The 19858-nt window shown below is 42.4% G+C and overlaps 1 protein-coding gene across 5 annotated transcripts in view; it reads right to left on the bottom strand.

Moving 5' to 3' along the window:
* LOC105490716 (RCC1 and BTB domain containing protein 1) overlaps positions 1 to 19858 on the bottom strand; it is a 57401-nt gene that overhangs the window by 24624 nt on the left and 12919 nt on the right. For 3 of the 5 annotated variants that reach the window (XM_011756598.2, XM_071081630.1, XM_011756599.2), the window contains 4 exons: positions 13693 to 13859; positions 13162 to 13312; positions 7354 to 7520; positions 2630 to 2788 (listed from right to left, as the gene is read on the bottom strand). In XM_011756598.2, the coding sequence (XP_011754900.1) occupies positions 2630 to 2788; positions 7354 to 7520; positions 13162 to 13312; positions 13693 to 13818 (603 nt within the window). In that variant the 5' untranslated portion in view covers positions 13819 to 13859. Of the gene's footprint in view, positions 1 to 2629; positions 2789 to 7353; positions 7521 to 13161; positions 13313 to 13692; positions 13863 to 19858 lie in introns of all 5 variants that reach the window. The other 2 variants (XM_011756600.2, XM_011756601.3) reach the window with 1 other exon arrangement.

Raw genomic sequence — 19858 nt, 5'->3', positions numbered from 1 at the left:
AAAGACTAGAAGAAGGCCGGGTGCAGTGGCTCACGCCTGTAATCCCAGCACTTTGGGAGGTCAAGGTGGGCAGGTCACAAGGTCAGGAGATCGAGACCATCCTGGCCAACATGGTGAAACCCCGTCTCTACTAAAAATACAAAAATTAGCTGGGCGTAGTGGCACGTGCCTGTAAACCCAGCTACTCGGGAGGCTGAGGCAGGAGAATCACTTAAACTCGGGAGGCGGAGGTTACAGTGAGCCAAGATCATGCCACTATACTCCAGCCTTCCATCCTGGCAATAACAACAACAAAAAAAGACAGGAAGGAAAGGCAAAAGCTCAGAGGGAAAGTGACAAAAAACATACCAGGGAAAGTACATCTATAAATTTCTCATTGAAATATTAATTTAATTTGCATTTTTGAAAGATAATGCTGGCCACAGTATGAAAGATGATAGAGCGTATAAGGCTAGAGGCAGGAAGAACCTTTAGGAGGTCATTTCTTCTCTCGTTAGCAAATAGGTGAGCTCTGATGAAGCTCTAAACTAAGGAGTGACAGCGGGATCAAGAGAGGGAAAGAGGAAAGAGGATTAAAAACAGAGGACTTCCCAGAACGCAACGGTCCCTTGGATACAGAGAGTGAGAGGAGGCCCATCTCCTGAAAGTAACAGAGCTGGGCATAGGTTTGACAGGAGTGTTAAAGGTTCCAAATAGTCATAGGAAAAAGTACTGACCAGGAACAAACGAAGGCCTTGCTCAAATTACAAACCCAAGATTTGTGGTGGTATCGAGACCCACAGCAATGCAGGGTGGCAGACATAGACTGGGGCTTTTCAGGGTAACACAATGGAGGGGAAGGGGGAATGGACTTTAGGGGCCTGGGGAGAGATGGTTAAAGGCACTTTCACCCAGTGCCAGAAGTGTAACAGACATGAACTTTCCGGAGAGAAATTTGGCAATGGCTATCAATAGTTTAAATAGCATACTTCTTGACCCAGAAATTCTTTGGGAATTTATTCTATAGAAATACTTGTATAAGTGTACAAAGATACACACACAGAGAGTAACACAGAAAAATCACCACAACTCTGTCTGTAACAGCAAAAAATTAGAAAACTGACAAGTTCATCAGTAGAGCTCTGGATGTGGGTCATTCATGGAAGCCAAACTCAGCAGCCATAATACTGGAAAGCCGCATAAATGGTCTGACCATAGACACAGTTAAACAAAGGATGCTACACAGGGGAGCAGGAAGCAGGCTGAAGAATAGCAGAGAAAAGCCGTGGTAGGTAAAATCATCCCATTTTTTTAAAACAAGATAATTATACTCACCCACATATAACTGTTTAAGGGAAAAATCCAAAAAGATAAGTATGAAACTATTGACAAGATTGGGAAAAGGTATTCACCTTTTATTTTATCTGTTTCACTTCTCTTCCTTTACTTTGTTAACATAGCCATATAATAATAACCTAAAAATTAAACTTATTTTTAAAAATAAGAGAATACTGGAATGGAGGATATTCAATGGCCATACCAAGGAATTCTGAAGTCATCTTCATGATACTGAGATTGAGTTTTAAAAAAATAAGTTAACATAAGTTAAGGTCTATACATAAACTCTAAAGCACCCTAGCACAGGGGTCCCTAATCCCCAGGCCATGAGCCACAGACCAATACCAGTCCGTGTCCTGTTAGGAGCTGGGCCACACAGCAGGTGGTGAGTGGTGGGCAAGAGAGTATTACTGCCTGAGCTCCACCTCCTGTCAGATCAACGGCAGCATTAGATTCTCACAGCAGCATGAACCCCACTGTGAACTGCACAACAAGGCATCTAGGCTGTGCACTCCATATGAGAATCTAACTAATGCTTGATGATCTGAGGTGGAACAGTTTCATCCCAAAACCGTGCCCCCAACACCGCCATCCGTGGAAAAATTGTCTTCCATGAAACCAGTCCCTGGTGCCAAAAAGGTTAGGGACCACTGCCCTAGCACACCAATGCATGATGCCAAAACATGTGTGTCCAGGGTCATATCTTTGTATAATTTTCATGCACTAAAATATGCATAGGTAGTAAATGGTCTATTTAAGTAGAGGTTGCAACCAGAGATCAATTTCATAGAAATAACCATCAGCTCAAAAGTGACCACAGTAGGGGTAACTAAAGGGAGAGTTGTTAAAAGTAGCTAACAACAGTCAGGACCCCACAAAAAATCTGCTTTTGCAAGTTGCTTCCTCCTGTGAACATTCAAGATATAGGTAGGTACTTCCACAAGGACTTCATCAGCTAATTTTAAAACGTACAGTTGACGTTTTTTCATTGGAAGAGAAAGGTAGGATTAAATTCTTTTATCTATTACATTAAATATCATGAACAAACACCTATAGGCATTAGGTTCTTTGGATCTTGCAAAAAATACAACTTAGATAGACAGAATCTTTACTTTCAGGTAAATCTTGGAATTTAGAAAAGTCATACTGAGCAGCAACCTCCAGCTCCTCAGTCAGTAATCAGTTAACTTTCAATGGAGCTACCAAAACAAAGCACTCTTCCTTCTTCCATCTGATACAGTCACCTTGTGAAGAAACTGACATGTAATTGAAGAACAAGGTAGAAAGGGAAACGGGAGTGGAGACACCTCACCTCACCATTGTCCAGAACAGCCATGGATGAAGTCTGACCACAGGCAATGCCAACTACCCTCTTAATATGTAAACAGTTTGTAACTTTTCGAGGAGTTGGTTGATTTGCCGTAGAACCTGATCCCACTTGGCCACAGTTGTTATAACCCCAAGCAAATACCTACAAGAGAAAGGAAAAGGAAAGAACAGTCAGGGTGAAAATTCCATCCCAACACAAATAATCATAAAAATTAAAATCAACCTACTTAATGAGTACTTAAGATGTGCTAAATGGTTCTATATGCTTTACACACATTAACCTATTTAACCTGCCTAGTAATCCTGCAAAGTGACCCTAGAGTAGGTAGTACCCACTTTATACATCTCCAGTTTATACATGGAAACTGAAACACAAGAGAGGTAAAGTGACTTGCTTGCGGTACCAAAGCTGGTAAGCAGCGCTAAGAGAATTTAACCCCAAGCAGTCTAGCTATGCTCTTAACTACCATGCTACATTCCCTCTATAATTTGTGTGTGTGTGTATACACACACATACACATACACACATACTAATGTGGCATCAATAGGAAATGCGGTATATGCCACATAAGTATCAGTAATGTAAAAATTTTGCTCAACTCTTTGGGCACAAATATTCATTGTTTTCCATTCTTTTTGTTTTGTTTTGTTTTGTTTGAGAGGGAATCTTGCTCCGTCGCCCAGACTGGAGTGAAGTGGCGCGATCTCCGCTCACTGCAAGCTCCGCCTCCCGGGTTCACGCCATTCTCCTGCCTCAGCCTCCCGAGTAGCTGGGACCACAGGCACCCACCACCATGCCCGGCTAATTTTTTGTATTTTCAATAGAGATGGGTTTCGCCGTGTTAACCAGGATGGTATCGATCTTCTGACCTTGTGATCCGCCCACCTAGGCCTCCCAAAGTGCTGGGATTACAGGTGTGAGCCACCGCGCCAGGGCCCATGGAAACCATTCTAAACAAGACTATAAACAGAGAGATGAATTAGGGAGGGAGGTGTTGGCAGTAGAGAAAATAATTTCCTCCAACATTAGGAAAATGTTTAAGACCCCACTCCCCACCCTGCTTCACATGGCCGCAGGAGGTGGTCCACATATATACTGAGTGTGGCTTCCACGATTCTTTCTTGTCTGATGCTGGCCAAGGCAACATCAGTAGATCCCTCTGGTGAATATGTGTTACAGGTTCATCTCACAGGTACCAAACAAATAACCTGCAACACCTCCTCAAAGTATATTCGCATAAATATCTAGTTTAATTATGCAAATACTAATATTCAGTATAATTATTCAAAGTACCATATGCTTAAGATTAAAATAAAGCAGGAATCCAGCCTGCACAAATTAGCAAGTTTGAGCTAATTTCAGCAATCATTCTTCTGGCACTTCTCAAATAAAGCACGTTCCCTTGCAGTGCTGCTGCCTCTTGTTTAAACATTGGGGCTGTAGTTCTACTAACCAAGAAATGGACTAGGAAACAGTGGCTCTAGGGCATGAGGTCTGTGTGCTACGCTATGCCTGGCTCCAGCACATCCCAGTCATGAAATCTTGGTCTCCCTGAGCTTTTGGGTTTGTTCACCTATAACTTGTCCTACTTAATAAAATCTCTGTAAATATCACTGAGGAACTTCAAAGAGAGGAACAGTATGATCTAACTTGTGTTTTAGAAACCAAAGGGGACAGCAAAGCAAGACTGGACAAGTGGATCAACTTAAAAGTTACAGAATAGAAGGGACTATGGCAGTAGTCTAGGCAGGAAGTGACAAGACTTGACGAAAAGCAATGGAAATGGAGAGGAACAAAACGGTATAAAAGATTAGGAGACAGAATCAATAGGATGAATGACCTTTAAGATAAGCACAAACTTGGGGGCTAAACAAGTGTTACAGCACCTACTACAAGGATGGTAAAGTTATTTTTTCCAAACTCATTACATACACTGAAAGTCTAGGCAGGAAGTGACAAGACTTGACGAAAAGCAATGGAAATGGAGAGGAACAAAACGGTATAAAAGATTAGGAGACAGAATCAATAGGATGAATGACCTTTAAGATAAGCACAAACTTGGGGGCTAAACAAGTGTTACAGCACCTACTACAAGGATGGTAAAGTTATTTTTTCCAAACTCATTACATACACTGAAAGTCTAGGCAGGAAGTGACAAGACTTGACGAAAAGCAATGGAAATGGAGAGGAACAAAACGGTATAAAAGATTAGGAGACAGAATCAATAGGATGAATGACCTTTAAGATAAGCACAAACTTGGGGGCTAAACAAGTGTTACAGCACCTACTACAAGGATGGTAAAGTTATTTTTTCCAAACTCATTACATACACTGAAAAATAAAATAGACCTTAAGGATGGGGTCACTAAAAAAAAAAAGTACAGAACACTGTCACACATCTGAGCTATAGTCTCAGCAAAGAGCATGGGACTCAGCTGCCTTAAGAATGAACTCTAGGTTGGCTGCAGTCGCTCACACCTATAATCCCAGCATTTTGGGAGGCCAAGACAGGAGGATCACTTGAGCCCAAGAGTTCAAGACCAGCCTGGGCAACATGGCCAGATTTTTGTCTCTACAAAAAAAAAAAAAATTTTAAAGAATGAATTCTACTGCCATCAAAAGTGTAATCTTGATCACACAATACACGTTATGCTAGAGAGAGAGAGCATTCCCACAAGGTTTTTAGCTACATGTGCAGGGCCACAATATTCACACCACATCAAGTACAAATATGGTCATTAAAATCAGAGGACTTTCACAATAGCCAAAAGTGGAAACAACCCAAACATCCATGAACAATTGAATAGAAAAACAAAATGTGGTTTACAGCAGGTCCTTGAAAAACGTCATTTCATTCAACATCATTTTGCTATAACACTAATGAGAAAAAATGTCAATTCCCGGCCAGGGCCACTGTCTGTGGAGTGTGCATGTCCCATGTCTGTGTGGGTTTTCTCTGGGTACTCTGATTTCCTCCCAAACCCCAAAGCTGTGCAGACTAGGTTGTGTCTAAGCTGTGTACACGTCTCAATGGTTCCGGTGAGAGTGAGTGTGGAGGTATACATGAGTGCACCCTGTGTCCTGTCCAGGGCTACTTCCCACCTGGTGTCCTGCGCTGCCAGAAGAGGCTGTGGCCACACGCAACCCTGAACTGGAACAAATGGGTTGGAAAATGAATGAATGAATACAAATTATTAGAAAATAAAAAATCACAAAGTAGGCTGGTCATGGTGGCTCATGCCTGTATTCCCAGCACTTTGGGAGGCCAAGGCAGGAGGATCACCTGAGGTCAGGAGTTTGAGACCAGGCTGGCCAACATGGTGAAACCCCGTCTCTACTAAAAATACAAAAAAATTAGCCAGGTGCCTGTAATCCTAGCTACTCGGGAGGCTGAGGCAGGAGAATCACTTGTACCCAGGAGGCAGAGGTTGCAGTGAGCTGAGATTGTACCACTGCACTCCAGCCTGGGCAAGAAGGGGAAAACTCTGAGTCAAAAAATAAAAATAAAAATTCACAAAGTAGACAATAACCACACAAATGCATTGAAATAAACAACGCAGTCAAAAACCCTCAGTGAGCTGCCACATTTGTGATTGTTTGCTTTTGAACTCTGTGGTGGTAGGAGGTGCTCCTTGTAATTTCTGCTTTGCAAACATTTATTCCTTGACTTAACCCACCACCACTATGATCGCCCCCACTCAGTGATTCACCAGAAATTAGGTAAATAATTCTCTTACTTGCTTTTATTAATCTTTGTTAAATATATGTATAGTTTGCATTTATTTCAATGTTTAATGTAAGAGGTGGTTTGGGTCTTCAGAAGTTTGGTGATGTCTTTGTGACCAGAAACATACCATAGGAACTTAACTCTTGTTTTTATCAATTAGCCAATGGTACAACTGGTTTCATTACATGTCTTTTTGCTTAAAGTTGTAGTTTCCAAGAATCTATCAATACATTATGTGGGCACTTACTATATGTATCCAATGGAATATTATTCAGCCCTGAAAAGGAATGAAGAGAATCCTATCATATGGTACAAAGTGGATGAACCTTGAGGATATTATGCTAAGTGAGATAAACCAGTCACAAAAGGACAAACACTGTATAATTCCACTTACATGAGGTACCTAGAGTAATCAAACTCAAAGAGACAGAGTAGAAACTTATTGCCAGGGGCTAGGGGAGGACATAATGGGAGTGAATGTTTACCAGGTACGGCGCTGCAGTTTTGCAGGATGAAACAGTTCTGTGGACAGTTGTACGACAAGGTGAACGTACTTAACACCACTGAACTATACACTTAAAACTGGTGAAGTTGGTAAATTTTGTTATGTGTATTTTACTACCATTAAAAAGAAAAGAATAGGCCGGGAGCGGTGGCTCAAGTCTGTAATCCCAGCACTTTGGGAGGCCGAGATGGGCGGATCACAAGGTCAGGAGATCGCGACCATCCTGGCTAACACGGCAAAACCCTGTCTCTACTAAAAAAAAAATACAAAAAAACTAGCTGGGCGTGGTGGTGGGTGCCTATAGTCCCAGCTACTCGGGAGGCTGAGGCAGGAGAATGGCGTAAACCCAGGAGGCGGAGCTTGCAGTGAGCTGAGATCTGGCCACTGCACTCCAGCCTGGGCGACAGAGCGAGACTCCGTCTCAAAAAAAAAAAAAAAAAAGAAAAGAATAAAGAATAAAAGCAGCATACTTACCTCTCCATCAGCTGCCAGAGCCATTGAATGATGTGAGCCACAAGCCACTTCCACCACTTGCTTGATCAAGAGATTGGTACAGACCTGGATGGGAGCAATGCCTTGGTTGGTCGTCCCGTTCCCAAGCTGGCTATATCCATTGTGGCCCCATGCATAAACCACTCCATCTGTACACACAAAGCACACAAAGAATCAGCTCCAAAAAGAAATAGTAACCCTGTACTTTCTTCCCCAGAACTTCGTACAGCTCATTCTCCAGCCTTCATTTCTCTTCCATTGCCCCCTCCTCTCTATTAAGTAACCACGGACGGAGTAAGGGAGAGAGAGAGAGAGATAGGTGACAGAACGGGATAGACAGATGCAAAATCTTTAAAGAAAAAAACTTGGTAATAACATAGAAAGAAGATCAGCTTTGTGGCCAAAAGTCAAAGTTTACATATACAAAAATTAGGCTTTCTTTTTTTTTTTTTTTTTTTTTTTAAATTTATTTATTATTATTATACTTTAAGTTGTAGGGTACACGTGCATAACGTGCAGGTTTGTTAGTGAACAGGCAACCTACAGAATGGGAGAAAACTTTTGCAATCTACTCATCTGACAAAGGGCTAATATCCAGAACCTACAAAGAACTCAAACAAATTTACAAGAAAAAAACAAACAACCCCATCAAAAAGTGGGCAAAGGATATGAACAGACATTTCTCAAAAGAAGACATTCATACAGCCAACAGACACATGAAAAAATGCTCATCATCACTGGCCATCAGAGAAATGCAAATCAAAACCACAATGAGATACCATCTCACACCAGTTAGAATGGCGATCATTAAAAAGTCAGGAAACAACAGGTGCTGGAGAGGATGTGGAGAAATAGGAAGACTTTTACACTGTTGGTGGGATTGTAAACTAGTTCAACCATTATGGAAAACAGTATGGCGATTCCTCAAGGATCTAGAACTAGATGTACCATATGACCCAGCCATCCCATTACTGGGTATATACCCAAAGGATTATAAATTATGCTGCTATAAAGACACATGCACACGTATGTTTATTGCAGCACTATTCACAATAGCAAAGACTTGGAATCAACCCAAATGTCCATCAGTGACAGATTGGATTAAAAAATTAGGCTTTCTAAAAACTTTGATTCATCTCAATAGCTTTTGTGACAGATACCAAGCAAAAGGCAGATGATAAGAAAGCTCGATGTTAATGTTTACCATTGCTTAACCAAATACCACGTCACAGGGAACCCATAGAGGGTGTGTGGCTACTCGCTCACCAAGTACAGGGGAAAGAGACAGACTGTTTACAAGGGAAACAAAAGTCCCAGAGCTCTTTCAAGCAGACTATTTTATTTTAGGGGCAAGAAATCTGGCTGATTTTTTTTTTTTTTTTTTTTTTTTTTTTTACATAAAGCAATCTTTTGTTATGCTCATTTATTCTGTGTCAGGAATTTGGACAGGGGACAATGAAGATGGCTTGTCTTTGCTTCACAGCGTGTGTGATCTCAGGAAGATTCAAAGACTGGGGATGCCTTGAGGGCTGGGGACTAGCAACACCTGGAGGCATCGTCACTCACACTGCTGTGACTATCTCTGGAAAGCATAATCAGCTTATTCTAAAGGATTCCACTCAGGAACAGCCAAATGGAGGAGACGCACAGGGCAAGGTATGTGGGGCTGAGGGGTGCATGGAGCGCCCATGCCCTCCCTGGCATGCCACCCCCTTCCGGCACCTTGATGTGGTCACCAACCCGGAAGCTCCTCTGTCTAAATTGTTTTATAATGACTTTATCTTTTCTGAGATTCTGACGAAGACAACTTTTCTTGTGTTATCTCTTGAAGTACCATCATTTCAGGCATTTCTTTGCACAGCACCCCTGGGTGCCAAGGGCAGGTCTCCTAGAGTTATGCATTCTCCTCTCATCTTTCCCATGGTAATAAAACATCCTAACCTATAAAGGACAATCTGCCCGACAACAACACTCAAGGGCGACAGCATAAATCCAAGTATTACAGTTAGTCACTGCTGGTCACTCACAGCAGTCCCCAGGCAACTGGGGAAAGAGACTTCTACTTATCTACTCTAGAACGAAGACAGCCCACCCAAACTCAGAGTCCTCTTTCAGGTGACATGTGGCTCACAAGAGGCATTCCCTCCTACAGAAATTATGACAGAAACCATAAATGGGAAATTTCATCCTGAGAAAGATGAGGCTTAAGACTGAAAGAAAGAGTACAAAACACAAAAACTATGATCCATTATATTGTGTTAAAGTTACAGCAGGTGAAAGAAATGTCCAAACTAATGAGTGTTTTAATTCCTGAAAACAGAAAAATAGAGAAAAATAGACTTAGAGAAATACATACCTTGTTCTTGGATGGAAAAATTCAATATCATAAAGATTCTAGTTTTTCCTACATAAACTTATATTTTCCTACATAAACTTATAAAGTTTAAATAGCAATAAAAGCTTAAAATTACTTTCTGGAGTTAGACAAATTGATTAGAAAGTTTAATGGGAAGAATAAACAAACAAGAATAAATAGGAAAACCCTACAAAAAAAGCAAGAAGGTAGCTAAGTCTACCAGTTATTAAAACCTATAACAAGTTTCTATGAGCCTGGGTGAGCCTGTAATCCCAGCACTTTGGGAGGCTGAGGCAGGTGTACTGCTTGAGGTCAGGAGTTCAAGACTAGACTGGCCAACATAGAGAAACCCCATCTCTACTAAAAAAAAATACAAAAATCAGCCAGGCATGGTGGCGTGCACTTGTAATCCCAGCTACTCAGGAGGCTGAGGCACAAGAATTGTTTGAAACCAGGAGGTGGAGGCTGCAGTGAGCTGAGATTGCGCCTTGCACTCCAGCCTGGGCAAAAAGAGCAAGACTCTATCTCAAAAAACAAAACAAACAAAAAAAGGTTAATTTAAAAATAACCTGTAATTCTAAATAATCTCAAAGAGAAGATGCTGAATCCATGAAACAATAGCAACAAGTTCGAGATCAAGAAAGAACACTTGGGAAATAAAACAATGTTAAAAATTTGACATAAGGGTTGTAAGATAAAGTTGCAGAAATTTCCCAGAACACAGATGGGAGGGAACATTTTTTAAAAATGAGGAAGATCAGGTCAGCCATGGTGGTTCACACCTGTAATCCTGGCACTTTTGGAAGCTGAGGTGGGAGGATTGCTTGAGCCCAGGAGGTTACAGGTATGAGCCACCTGCTCACGCAGTGAGGCTACAGTGAGCCAAGATTGCACCACCGCACTCTAGCCTGGACAGAGAGACCCTGCCTCAAAAACAAAAAAAAGTAGGAAGATCACTCCAGAATCTCTAACTTCTTTCTAAGAAAAATTCCATAAAGGAGAAAACAAAGAAGAAAATTTTTCTTTTTTTGAGATGGGGGTCTCACTCTGTCCCTCACTCTGTCACAAAGGCTGGAGTGCAGTGGCGCAATCACAGCTCACTGCAACCTCAAACTCCTGGGCTCAGCCTCCTGAGTAGCTGGGACTACAGGTGTGTGCCACCATCCCCAGCTTTTTTTTTTTTTTTTTTTTTTTTAAGAAACATAGCCTCGCTATGTTGACCAGGCTGGTCTTCAACACCCGGCCTGGAGCAAACATCCTGCCTCGGCTTCCCAAAGGGCTGGGATTATAGGCACGAGCCACTACACACAGCCAACAAGGGAAATTATTCATGAAATATTACAAGAAAAATTTCTAGAAATAAAGAAATTTCCAGAAATGACCAATACATTAAAAACGATACCAGAGTACAGAATCATGATTATGTCATAATACTTAAAAAAAAAAAAAAAAACCTTAAAGCTTCCAAAGAGGAAAAAACAGTCACATACAAAATAGCAAAAGTTGCCGAGTGTAGTGGCTCACACCTGTAATCCCAACACTTTGGGAGGCCAAGCCACAAGGATCACTTGAGCCCAGGAGTTTAAGACCAGCCTAGGCAACACAGTGAGACCTTGTCTCTACAAAAAAATTACAAAATGAGGTGGGAGGATTGCTTGAGCCCAGGAGGTCGAGGTTGCAATGAGCCATAATCACTCCACTGCACTTCTGCCTGGGTGACAGAGAGAGACCCTGCCTCAAAAAAAAAAAAAAAAAAAAAAAAAAAAAAAGCCAACTCGGTGGCTCATGCCTGTAACCCCAGCACTTTGGGAGGCCGAGGTGGGTGGATCACCTGAGGCCGGGAGTTCAAGACCAGCCTCGTCAACATGGAGAAACCTCGTGTCTACTAAAAATACAAAAAACAGCCAGGCGTGGTGGCACATGCCTCTAATTGTACTCGGGAGGCTGAGGCATAAGAATTGCTTGACCCCAGGAGGCTGATATTGCAGTGAGCCGAGATCATGCCACTGCACTCCAGCCTGGGTGATAGAGCAAGACTCTGTCTCAAAAGAAAAAAAAGGAAAGAAAGAACCAATGTGATGCCAGAAGGCATGATTACGCAAGGCAAAAGTGAGATAATCACGTCATTGTGCTCAACTCCAGTTATATTCATATTACATGATGATGCTCAGATTTGGATTGCACAGCTCTCTTGAGAAAGACACAGAGAACTTGAAGTGGATTCAGTTAGGAGTTACAGGCACTCAGAAGGCTAGATACTAAAACCTGTGACAGCATCCTAGGGAGCTGGGATTGATTCCTCAGTCTAGACAAAGAAAGGTAGAGACGCAAATTGTCTCCCAAATGCCACCCTAGACAATTATCCAACAAAAAGCTGAGGACCTCAGAGAAAGAGAGCAAGAGTTAACGTGTCTGAAGTATAAAAGGAAGCATTTAGGTTATAGATAATGAACTTTCAGAGAGTGCTGGGTGCCCACAGTACAGATCAATCACACACACATACAAAATGTCTGCTCTCCCTTAGTGATCTTGAAGAGGCAGAGAAAAAAGGACAAGAACCTATCAACCCGCATCCCCAGTTCCTTCAATATGGCAACCACATGAACGCCAGAGAACAGATGAAGATTTCCCGATTCAAGATGCAAGAACTACACAAAGAAAGGAAAGCCACATAGCATCTGTGTTTAGAAAAATGTACCGGCTGGGTGCAGTGGCTCATGCCTGTAATCCCAGTACTTTGGGAAGCCAAGGTGGGCGGATCACGAGATCAGGAGTTCGAGACCAGCCTGGCCAATATGATGAAACCCCGTCTCTACTAAAAGTACAAAAATTAGCTGGGGCATGGTGGCATGCGTCTGTAGTCTCAGCTACTCGGGAGGCTGAGGCAGAAGAATCGCTTGAACCCGGGAGGTGGAGGTTGCAATGGGCCGAGATCATGCCACTGCACTCCAGCCTGGAGACAGAGACTCCTTCAGAAAAAAAGAAAAAAAGAAAAAAGAAAAGAAAAGAAAGAGAAGAAAAGAAAGAAGGAGGAAGGAAGGGAGGGAGGGAGGGAGGGAGGGAGGGAGGGAGGGAGGGAGGGATGGAAAAGAAAAGAGAGAAAGAGAGAGAAAGAAAGAACCAAAGGAACCCTGAAAGTTGCCTTGCAGCCACAAATCCACTCAAAAATTAGGCTGGAAGGACCATTCATTTGCCATATCTAATCTTCCACAGCTTTATGGAAGTAGTCGAAAACCTCAGAAGTTTGCCTAATTTGCAAGACATCCTATAGCTGTTCCAGAGTTAGCCTGAAGTGTTTAACTTTTACCTGCTTTATGTACTTCCCCTCAGAAATTAAGAAGTAAACAATCCAAAATTAGTTATCTGGTATAGTCCTATAGAATTAACCGGTCAATTTCTTACAAACTGAAAAGTTAGATGGGTTCCCTCCTTACCTTCGGTGCTGAGAAGAACATGTGGTCCACTGCCGTAACTGAGGCTTTTAATCTTCTTTCCAGATAAGCCTTCTAGCTTTTTGGGTACAAGTGTACTCTGGTTATCTCCAGTTCCTAGACAGTTACTATAGTTCAGTCCAAATACAAAGACCTAGAAAACAGATAGTTTTTTTCTGAGTCTTTTGGCCGAAAGCTGTGTTAAAAGCTTCCTTCTCTCCTCTGAAAATAAGACATTTCAACTAGAGAGCTCAGGAGGTGAAAAGAGACTGATACGGTTGTTAAGAAAAATTCAACCTCTGCAGACATTGCTTACATTTCAGAATGTTTGTCTATATTATGAAACTCAGAGTGCTGTGGAGTAGAGGGGTACTAAAGAAACTGAGAAAAGAGAAACTATCAAAATCATAGTCTTCCTGAACTTCAGGATCTCTTTATTTATACCCTGACTTTTCTCCATCTTTGAACTGCACACTTTGAAGACCAATCCCCAAATAAGCCCTAAAATGAAAGTAGGTTTCACGAGACTCTTACCTCATCATCGTCAGTAACGTACAGTGCTTCACTGGCTGAGGTGCCGAAGACACATGCCTTCCGAATAGACGCGATCTCCTGAGGGGACAGCAGAGTGAAGATGGGCCACTTTCCGACATCCACCATGACTCTGGCTTCAAGCAATTCCTATAAATAAGTCGACATCTCTGCTGGAACAGAAAGGATTCCAGAAAAAAATTAAAGAGCCACTGAGCTAACTTTTTAAAAAAAGACCTGTTAATAAATGCTAACAAAAGCTGATTCTAGAATAAATGAACTACCTTCGGTTACACGGATCACTCACTTTCCCCCAGCCACGTGTGCAATCCTTCCTCTACCTTCAAACCTTTCCTACAACAAGAGAATAACACGCGGGAACTAGCTGTTTGTCTTGCCCACTTCCTAGTCAGTGCTTATCTGTTCCACATGTGCTTCCAACTCACCCTCTTCTTAGACCTCTAAAAACAGCCAAAGCAGCAGGTGAAGACCAAGTTCTGGCTCCAGCACCCTCAACAGCACACACAGAGGGTGCCTGCGGCTGCAGCATGCTTAGCCAAAGCCTTGTCCCCATGTGCCAGAGATACTCTTCCCACCAGCACCAACTCGGATGACAAGGATCAGCTTCAGCCCCAGGTATCATACCACAAATTCAATGAGGATTAAACATCGTCAAATCAGGCTATTCACTGTCACTGCACAGCCAGACCATTGGAATAACATTTGAATGTCTTGACAAATGTGTGTGCAGGCAGAGGGGGAGGTATTGGTGAGGACAAGTAAAAGATTTGAGAGGGGAGTAATACATGAACATGGGAAAAAAAAAAACTTTTGTTTCAAATGGACAAAAGGGAATAAGAAAGTAAGTCTCCCTACCATCCTTCCCTGACCCTGTCCTCAAAGGCCACCACTGTTCCTAGTGATCTCTAATTCCTTCTGGAGATAGTGTATACTCATGGAAGCACTACACGTATACATGGTGTATGTGTATCTTTAAAAACAAAAGCACAAATGGAAGGTTTTTTCCCTATTTAACAGTGCATTGGGGAAATCATTCTATATTAGCACACACAGACCTGCTGCATTTCTTTTCAATGGTACTATAGCATTCCATTACATCGATTTAGCAATTTACCTTGTTTCCTACTGAGAGACATTTAAGTCAATACATCTTTGCTAGAACAATACTGCAATTATTGCCTGCATATTATTGTATTGACATGTCTTGTTTTATACAGAAATTTCTAAAATAAATTCCTAAAAATGAAAATTGCTAGGTCAAAGTTTAATAGCTATTTTACTATTACTAGCTACTAATATTTCAAATAATCTTCCGGTGAAGTAGTGGCCATATATAAAATCACCATGGATGTAGGATGGCGCCTGTTTACACACACCTTTCCCACACAGCATACTCTCATGGTATCTGGTATCTGTTTTGTTTAAACTGACATTTCCCTGCGATGAGTGGAGTTGGATGTCACTTAAAAAAATAATCAGGCTGGGCGGGATGGCTCACACCCCAGCACTTTGTAATCCCAGCACTTTGGGAGGCCGAGGCAGGCAGATCATGAGGTCAAGAGATTGAGACCAGCCTGGCCAACATGGTGAAACCCGATCTATACTAAAAATACAAAAATTAGCTGGGCATGGTGGTGTGCACCTGTAGTCCCAGCTACTCAGGAGGCTGAGGCAGGAGAATCACTTGAACCCGGGAGGCAGAGGTTGCAGTGAGCCGAGATCGCACCACTGAACTCCAGCCTAGTGACAGAGCAAGACTGTCTTGAAAATAAAAAATAATGATCAGAATAATTTCCACAGTAACAACTAACTTACTGGGCACTATGTGCCAAACACTATTTTAAGTAATTTTATATTTATTCATTCATTTAATCCTCACTTTACCCATAAGGAAATGGAGGAAAAAAGAGATTTTAAGAATCCGCTCAAACTTGTAAGTGGCAGAATTGGGATCTGCACCCAGGCAACCTGAAGCCTGAGTCTGCGCTCCTCACCTCTCACTCACATCTTCAGAGCCCACTGTCAGTCTTTTGTGCAAAGTGCCTATTTTTTTCTACTGGATCATTGTTCTTTTTCTTATTCTTGATTTATAAGTATTCTTTGCATGGTAAGATGATCTTAAATGCTTTTAAAAGTTTAAAAATAAAGGCTGGGCGCAGTAGCTCGCACCTGCAATCCTAGCACTTTGGGAGCCAAAACCGGAAGGATTGCTTGAGCCCAGGAGTTTGAGACCAGCCTGGGCAACATGGCAAAACCCCATTTCTACAAAAAACACACAAAAAAAGGGCCGGGTGCAGTAGCTCACGCCTGTAATCCCAGCACTTTGGGAGGCCAAGGTGGGTAGATCACTTGAGGTCAAGAGTTCATGACCAGCCTGGCCAACAGAATGAAACCCCATCTTTACTAAAAATACCAAAAAAAATTAGCCTGGCAGTAGTGGCGCCTGTGTGTAGTCCCAGCTACTCGGGAGGCTAAGACAGGAGAATCACTTGAGTCCGGAAGGCAGAGGTTGCGGTGAGCCGAGATTGCGCCACTGTACTCCAGTCTGGGCAACAGAGTGAGAGAGACCCTGTCTCAAAAAAAGAAAAGAAAGAAAGAAAGAAAAAAGAAAAAGAAAAATTATTAGCTAGGCATGATGGCACATGCCTGCAGTAGCAGTTACTCAGGAGGCTGAGGTGAGAGGATTGCTTGAGCCCAGGAAGTCAAGGCTGCAGTTGAATTGAGATCGCAACACTGCACTCTAGCCTGGGTGACAGAGGGAGACCCTATATCAAAAAGATTAATAAAATAAACAAAAAGAAACAAGATGCCCCTCAAACGACCTCTTGTGCCTCTTACAAAACAGATGGAGAAAGGAGTCATAAGAAGTCAAGCCATATAAAGCCATACAAGCAGGTAAGTAAATTTCAAGAAAACCCAGAAGCAGATTTTCCCAGAATTATGAACCATATCGAGTTAGTCTTCAAAATGTTTCATTTTACATGATACGGAATTAGCCAAAGATATGACTCACCACCTTTAAAATTACAACACAAAAGGTATGACATTCAAAACCACACAACTTCCTGACAGCAGCACAATTATTCTAAAATCATTAAACAAATATGGGCAACTCTGCCCTCAGGGTTTGGTAATCTACTGCAAGATCAGGCTAACCTTCATAATGATGGGGCATTATACGCACTGACTTCATCCATGGCTAAATTATATGAAGCTTTATTTTACAAGGTATTTTTCCAAAGACTTGTCATTTAAGAGTTAATTTTAAAAACCGGTCATGTATCTTACATGTCCACACCCATCATAAAAGAAAAAGGCATCCCCAACAGGCTTGGCAGAGTGGAAACAAGAGTGCTGAGGCCTGTGTCTCGGGTTTGCTTTTAAAATCCGTCAGTATGGGGCCGGGCACGGTGGCTCACGCCTGTAATCCCAGCACTTTGGCAGGCTGAGGCAGGTGGATCATGAGGTCAGGAGATCGAGATCATCCTGGCTAACACAGTGAAACCCCATCTCTACTAAAAATACAAAACATTAGCGGGTGTGGTGGCAGGCACCTGTAGTCCCAAGCTCCTCAGGAGGCTGAGGCAGGAGAATGGTGTGAACCCGGGAGGCGGACCTTGCAGTGAGCCAAGATCGCGCCACTGCACTACAACCTGGACAACAGAGTGAGACTCCATCTCAAAAAAAAAAAAAAAAAAAAATCAGTCAGTATGACAGCCATTTGCTGTTTTGAGCCTGGGTTTCCCCCAAACCTAGAAATTTGTGATTTTAGGTTCAAGATATAATGAAGAAGCTGGGGGATTTCTTGAGCAGACAAGAACAACAAGGGCAGTAATGTTGGCGAAGCAAGTAATTATCCCCAGCAAGACAATCAAAGCTAAGGGCAGAAAAGAAGAAACGAACAACTATTCTGAACCTGCCTTGTCATAGACACTGTTAATTAAGTAGTTTCCATACATTATTTCATTTAATATCCATAATACTCTTGTAAGGAGGAGACTGTAAACCATTCCTGACAGATGAGGACTGTGGCTCAAAGGTGAAAGGACTTGCCAAGGTCACACAGCAGACCCCTTTAATTTTTCTTATGGAGTATCAGTCCTGGCCCTTCAATGGCTGAACTTCCTTAGCATCACTTCTTTCTGACTTTATCTTGCCTCGTAAATGTACAGCAGCATCTGTCTTTAAACTGTTTCCAATATAAAAAGTATCCAGGCAGGGCGTGGTAGCTCACGCCTGTAATCCCAGCACTTTGGGAGGCCAAGGCGGGTGGATCACCTGAGGTTGGAAGTACGAGACCAGCCTGACCAACATGGAGAAACCCTGTCTCCACTAAGAATACAAAATTAACCAAGCATGGTGGCAAATGCCTGTAATCCCAGCTACTCAAGAGGCTGAGGCAGGAGAATCACTTGAACCTCGGAGGTGGAGGTTGCAGTGAGCTGAGATTGCGCCATTGCACTCCAGCCTGGGCGACAAGAGCAAAACTCCATCTCAAAATAAAAGAAGTAACCACTCTCCCAATAAAAAGCATTCCCCAAGATGCTTCTGCCTAGATTTGCCTGGTTAAGCCTTATGAATGTCATCTATTCCTGCACTTTTGCATCAACCATTGAGAGGCAGGCCTAGAGAACACACGTGACCTCTGTCTTCAGAGCTCACAACATACAAGGTGCATCCTTGGGCTAGAGACTGCTAAGGCACAAAGTGTGTCTTCGTTAGACCATGCTCAACCTGGGCAGCTGAGGACATGAACAGGCATCCTCGGAATTCAGACAAGGTTCCCTGAGAGGTTCTGTGGGGCTATGTGCCATGCAGAACAACAGAACAGGGTCCTTAACTTGGGCGGGCGGCATTTCCCTCCTAAGGCAGCAGAGTATAAGTGTAAATACCACCCAAACTTTCTAATTTACTCAAAATTACCACCATCCTCATTATAATTTGACTATTGTGGTGAGGTCTTTAATTATTCCACTTTCCTGGGGGCAGTGGCACCTTTTGCTACTATTAAGAAAACCACATTAAGGATCATAATTATATCAACCTTAAGAAGAATTAGTGTGTATACACTATCAATCCAGTAAACTAAAGCTGGTGCAATCATTAAAAATTAACGAGTATTTCATCTGTGATAAAATCTATATCAGACTTAAGAACTGTGCAGTTAACAATGACTCAAAACTACAGGATCTGCTGGGCGCAGTGACTCACACTTGTAATTCCAGCTCTTTGGGAGGCAGAGGCAGGCAGATCACTCGAGTCTAGAAGTTTGAGACCAGCCTAGAGGACATGGTGAAACCCTGCTTCTACAAAAAAATACAGAAATTATCCAGGAGTAGTGGCATGCACCTATTGTCCCAGCTACTTGGGAGGCTGAGGTGGAAAGATCGTTTGAACCTGGGAGGCGGAGGTTGCAGTGAGCCGAGATCATGCCACTGCACTTCAGCCTGGGCGACAGAGTGAGACTCCGTCCCAGAAAAAAAAAAAAAAAAATGCAGGATCCATTGCAAGGAACAGCAATATTAGTTAGGACAGCTCTGATATCATGACATCTACTAAATTTGCCTAAACATGAAAGAAAAGTATTAACAGACTTGTTCTAACTATGGAATTTTATTTCAAAGGAATATAAATGTAGTTCAACTAAATTTCATTTAAATAATCATTCCAGGCTGGGCATGGTGGCTCACACCTGTAATCCCAGCACTTTTGGGAGGCTGAGGCAGGCAGATCAGTTGAGGTCAGGAGTTTGAGACTAGACTGGCCAACATGGCAAAACCCTCTCTCTACTAAAAATACAAAAATGACCCCGGATGTGGTGGTGCATGCCTGTAATCTCAGCTACTCGGGAGGCTGAGGTGGGAGGATCATCTGAGCCTGGGAGGCAGAGGTTGCAGTGAGCCAAGACTGTGCAACTGCACTCTAGCCCGGGCGATAGAGTGAGACTCTTGTCTCAAAATATTAATAATAATAATAATAACAACAACAACAACAATCACTCCAGAGGGTTGCACAATAATTTAGATGCTTCAAATAGGAAGATATGAAGTGATTCTATTTGTGTTCTATTCCTGTATGAAGGAGGTACTGCTAATGGAAAGAACCTTCAACTGGCCTATTCAGCCCAGGCCTTCCCTGACAGTCATGT

This window comes from Macaca nemestrina, chromosome 16 (assembly GCF_043159975.1).
Source record: "Macaca nemestrina isolate mMacNem1 chromosome 16, mMacNem.hap1, whole genome shotgun sequence".
NCBI classification, from domain to species: Eukaryota; Metazoa; Chordata; class Mammalia; order Primates; family Cercopithecidae; genus Macaca; species Macaca nemestrina.
Note: the sequence above shows the minus strand (reverse complement) of the source record. Positions and strands in the feature narration are given on the sequence as shown.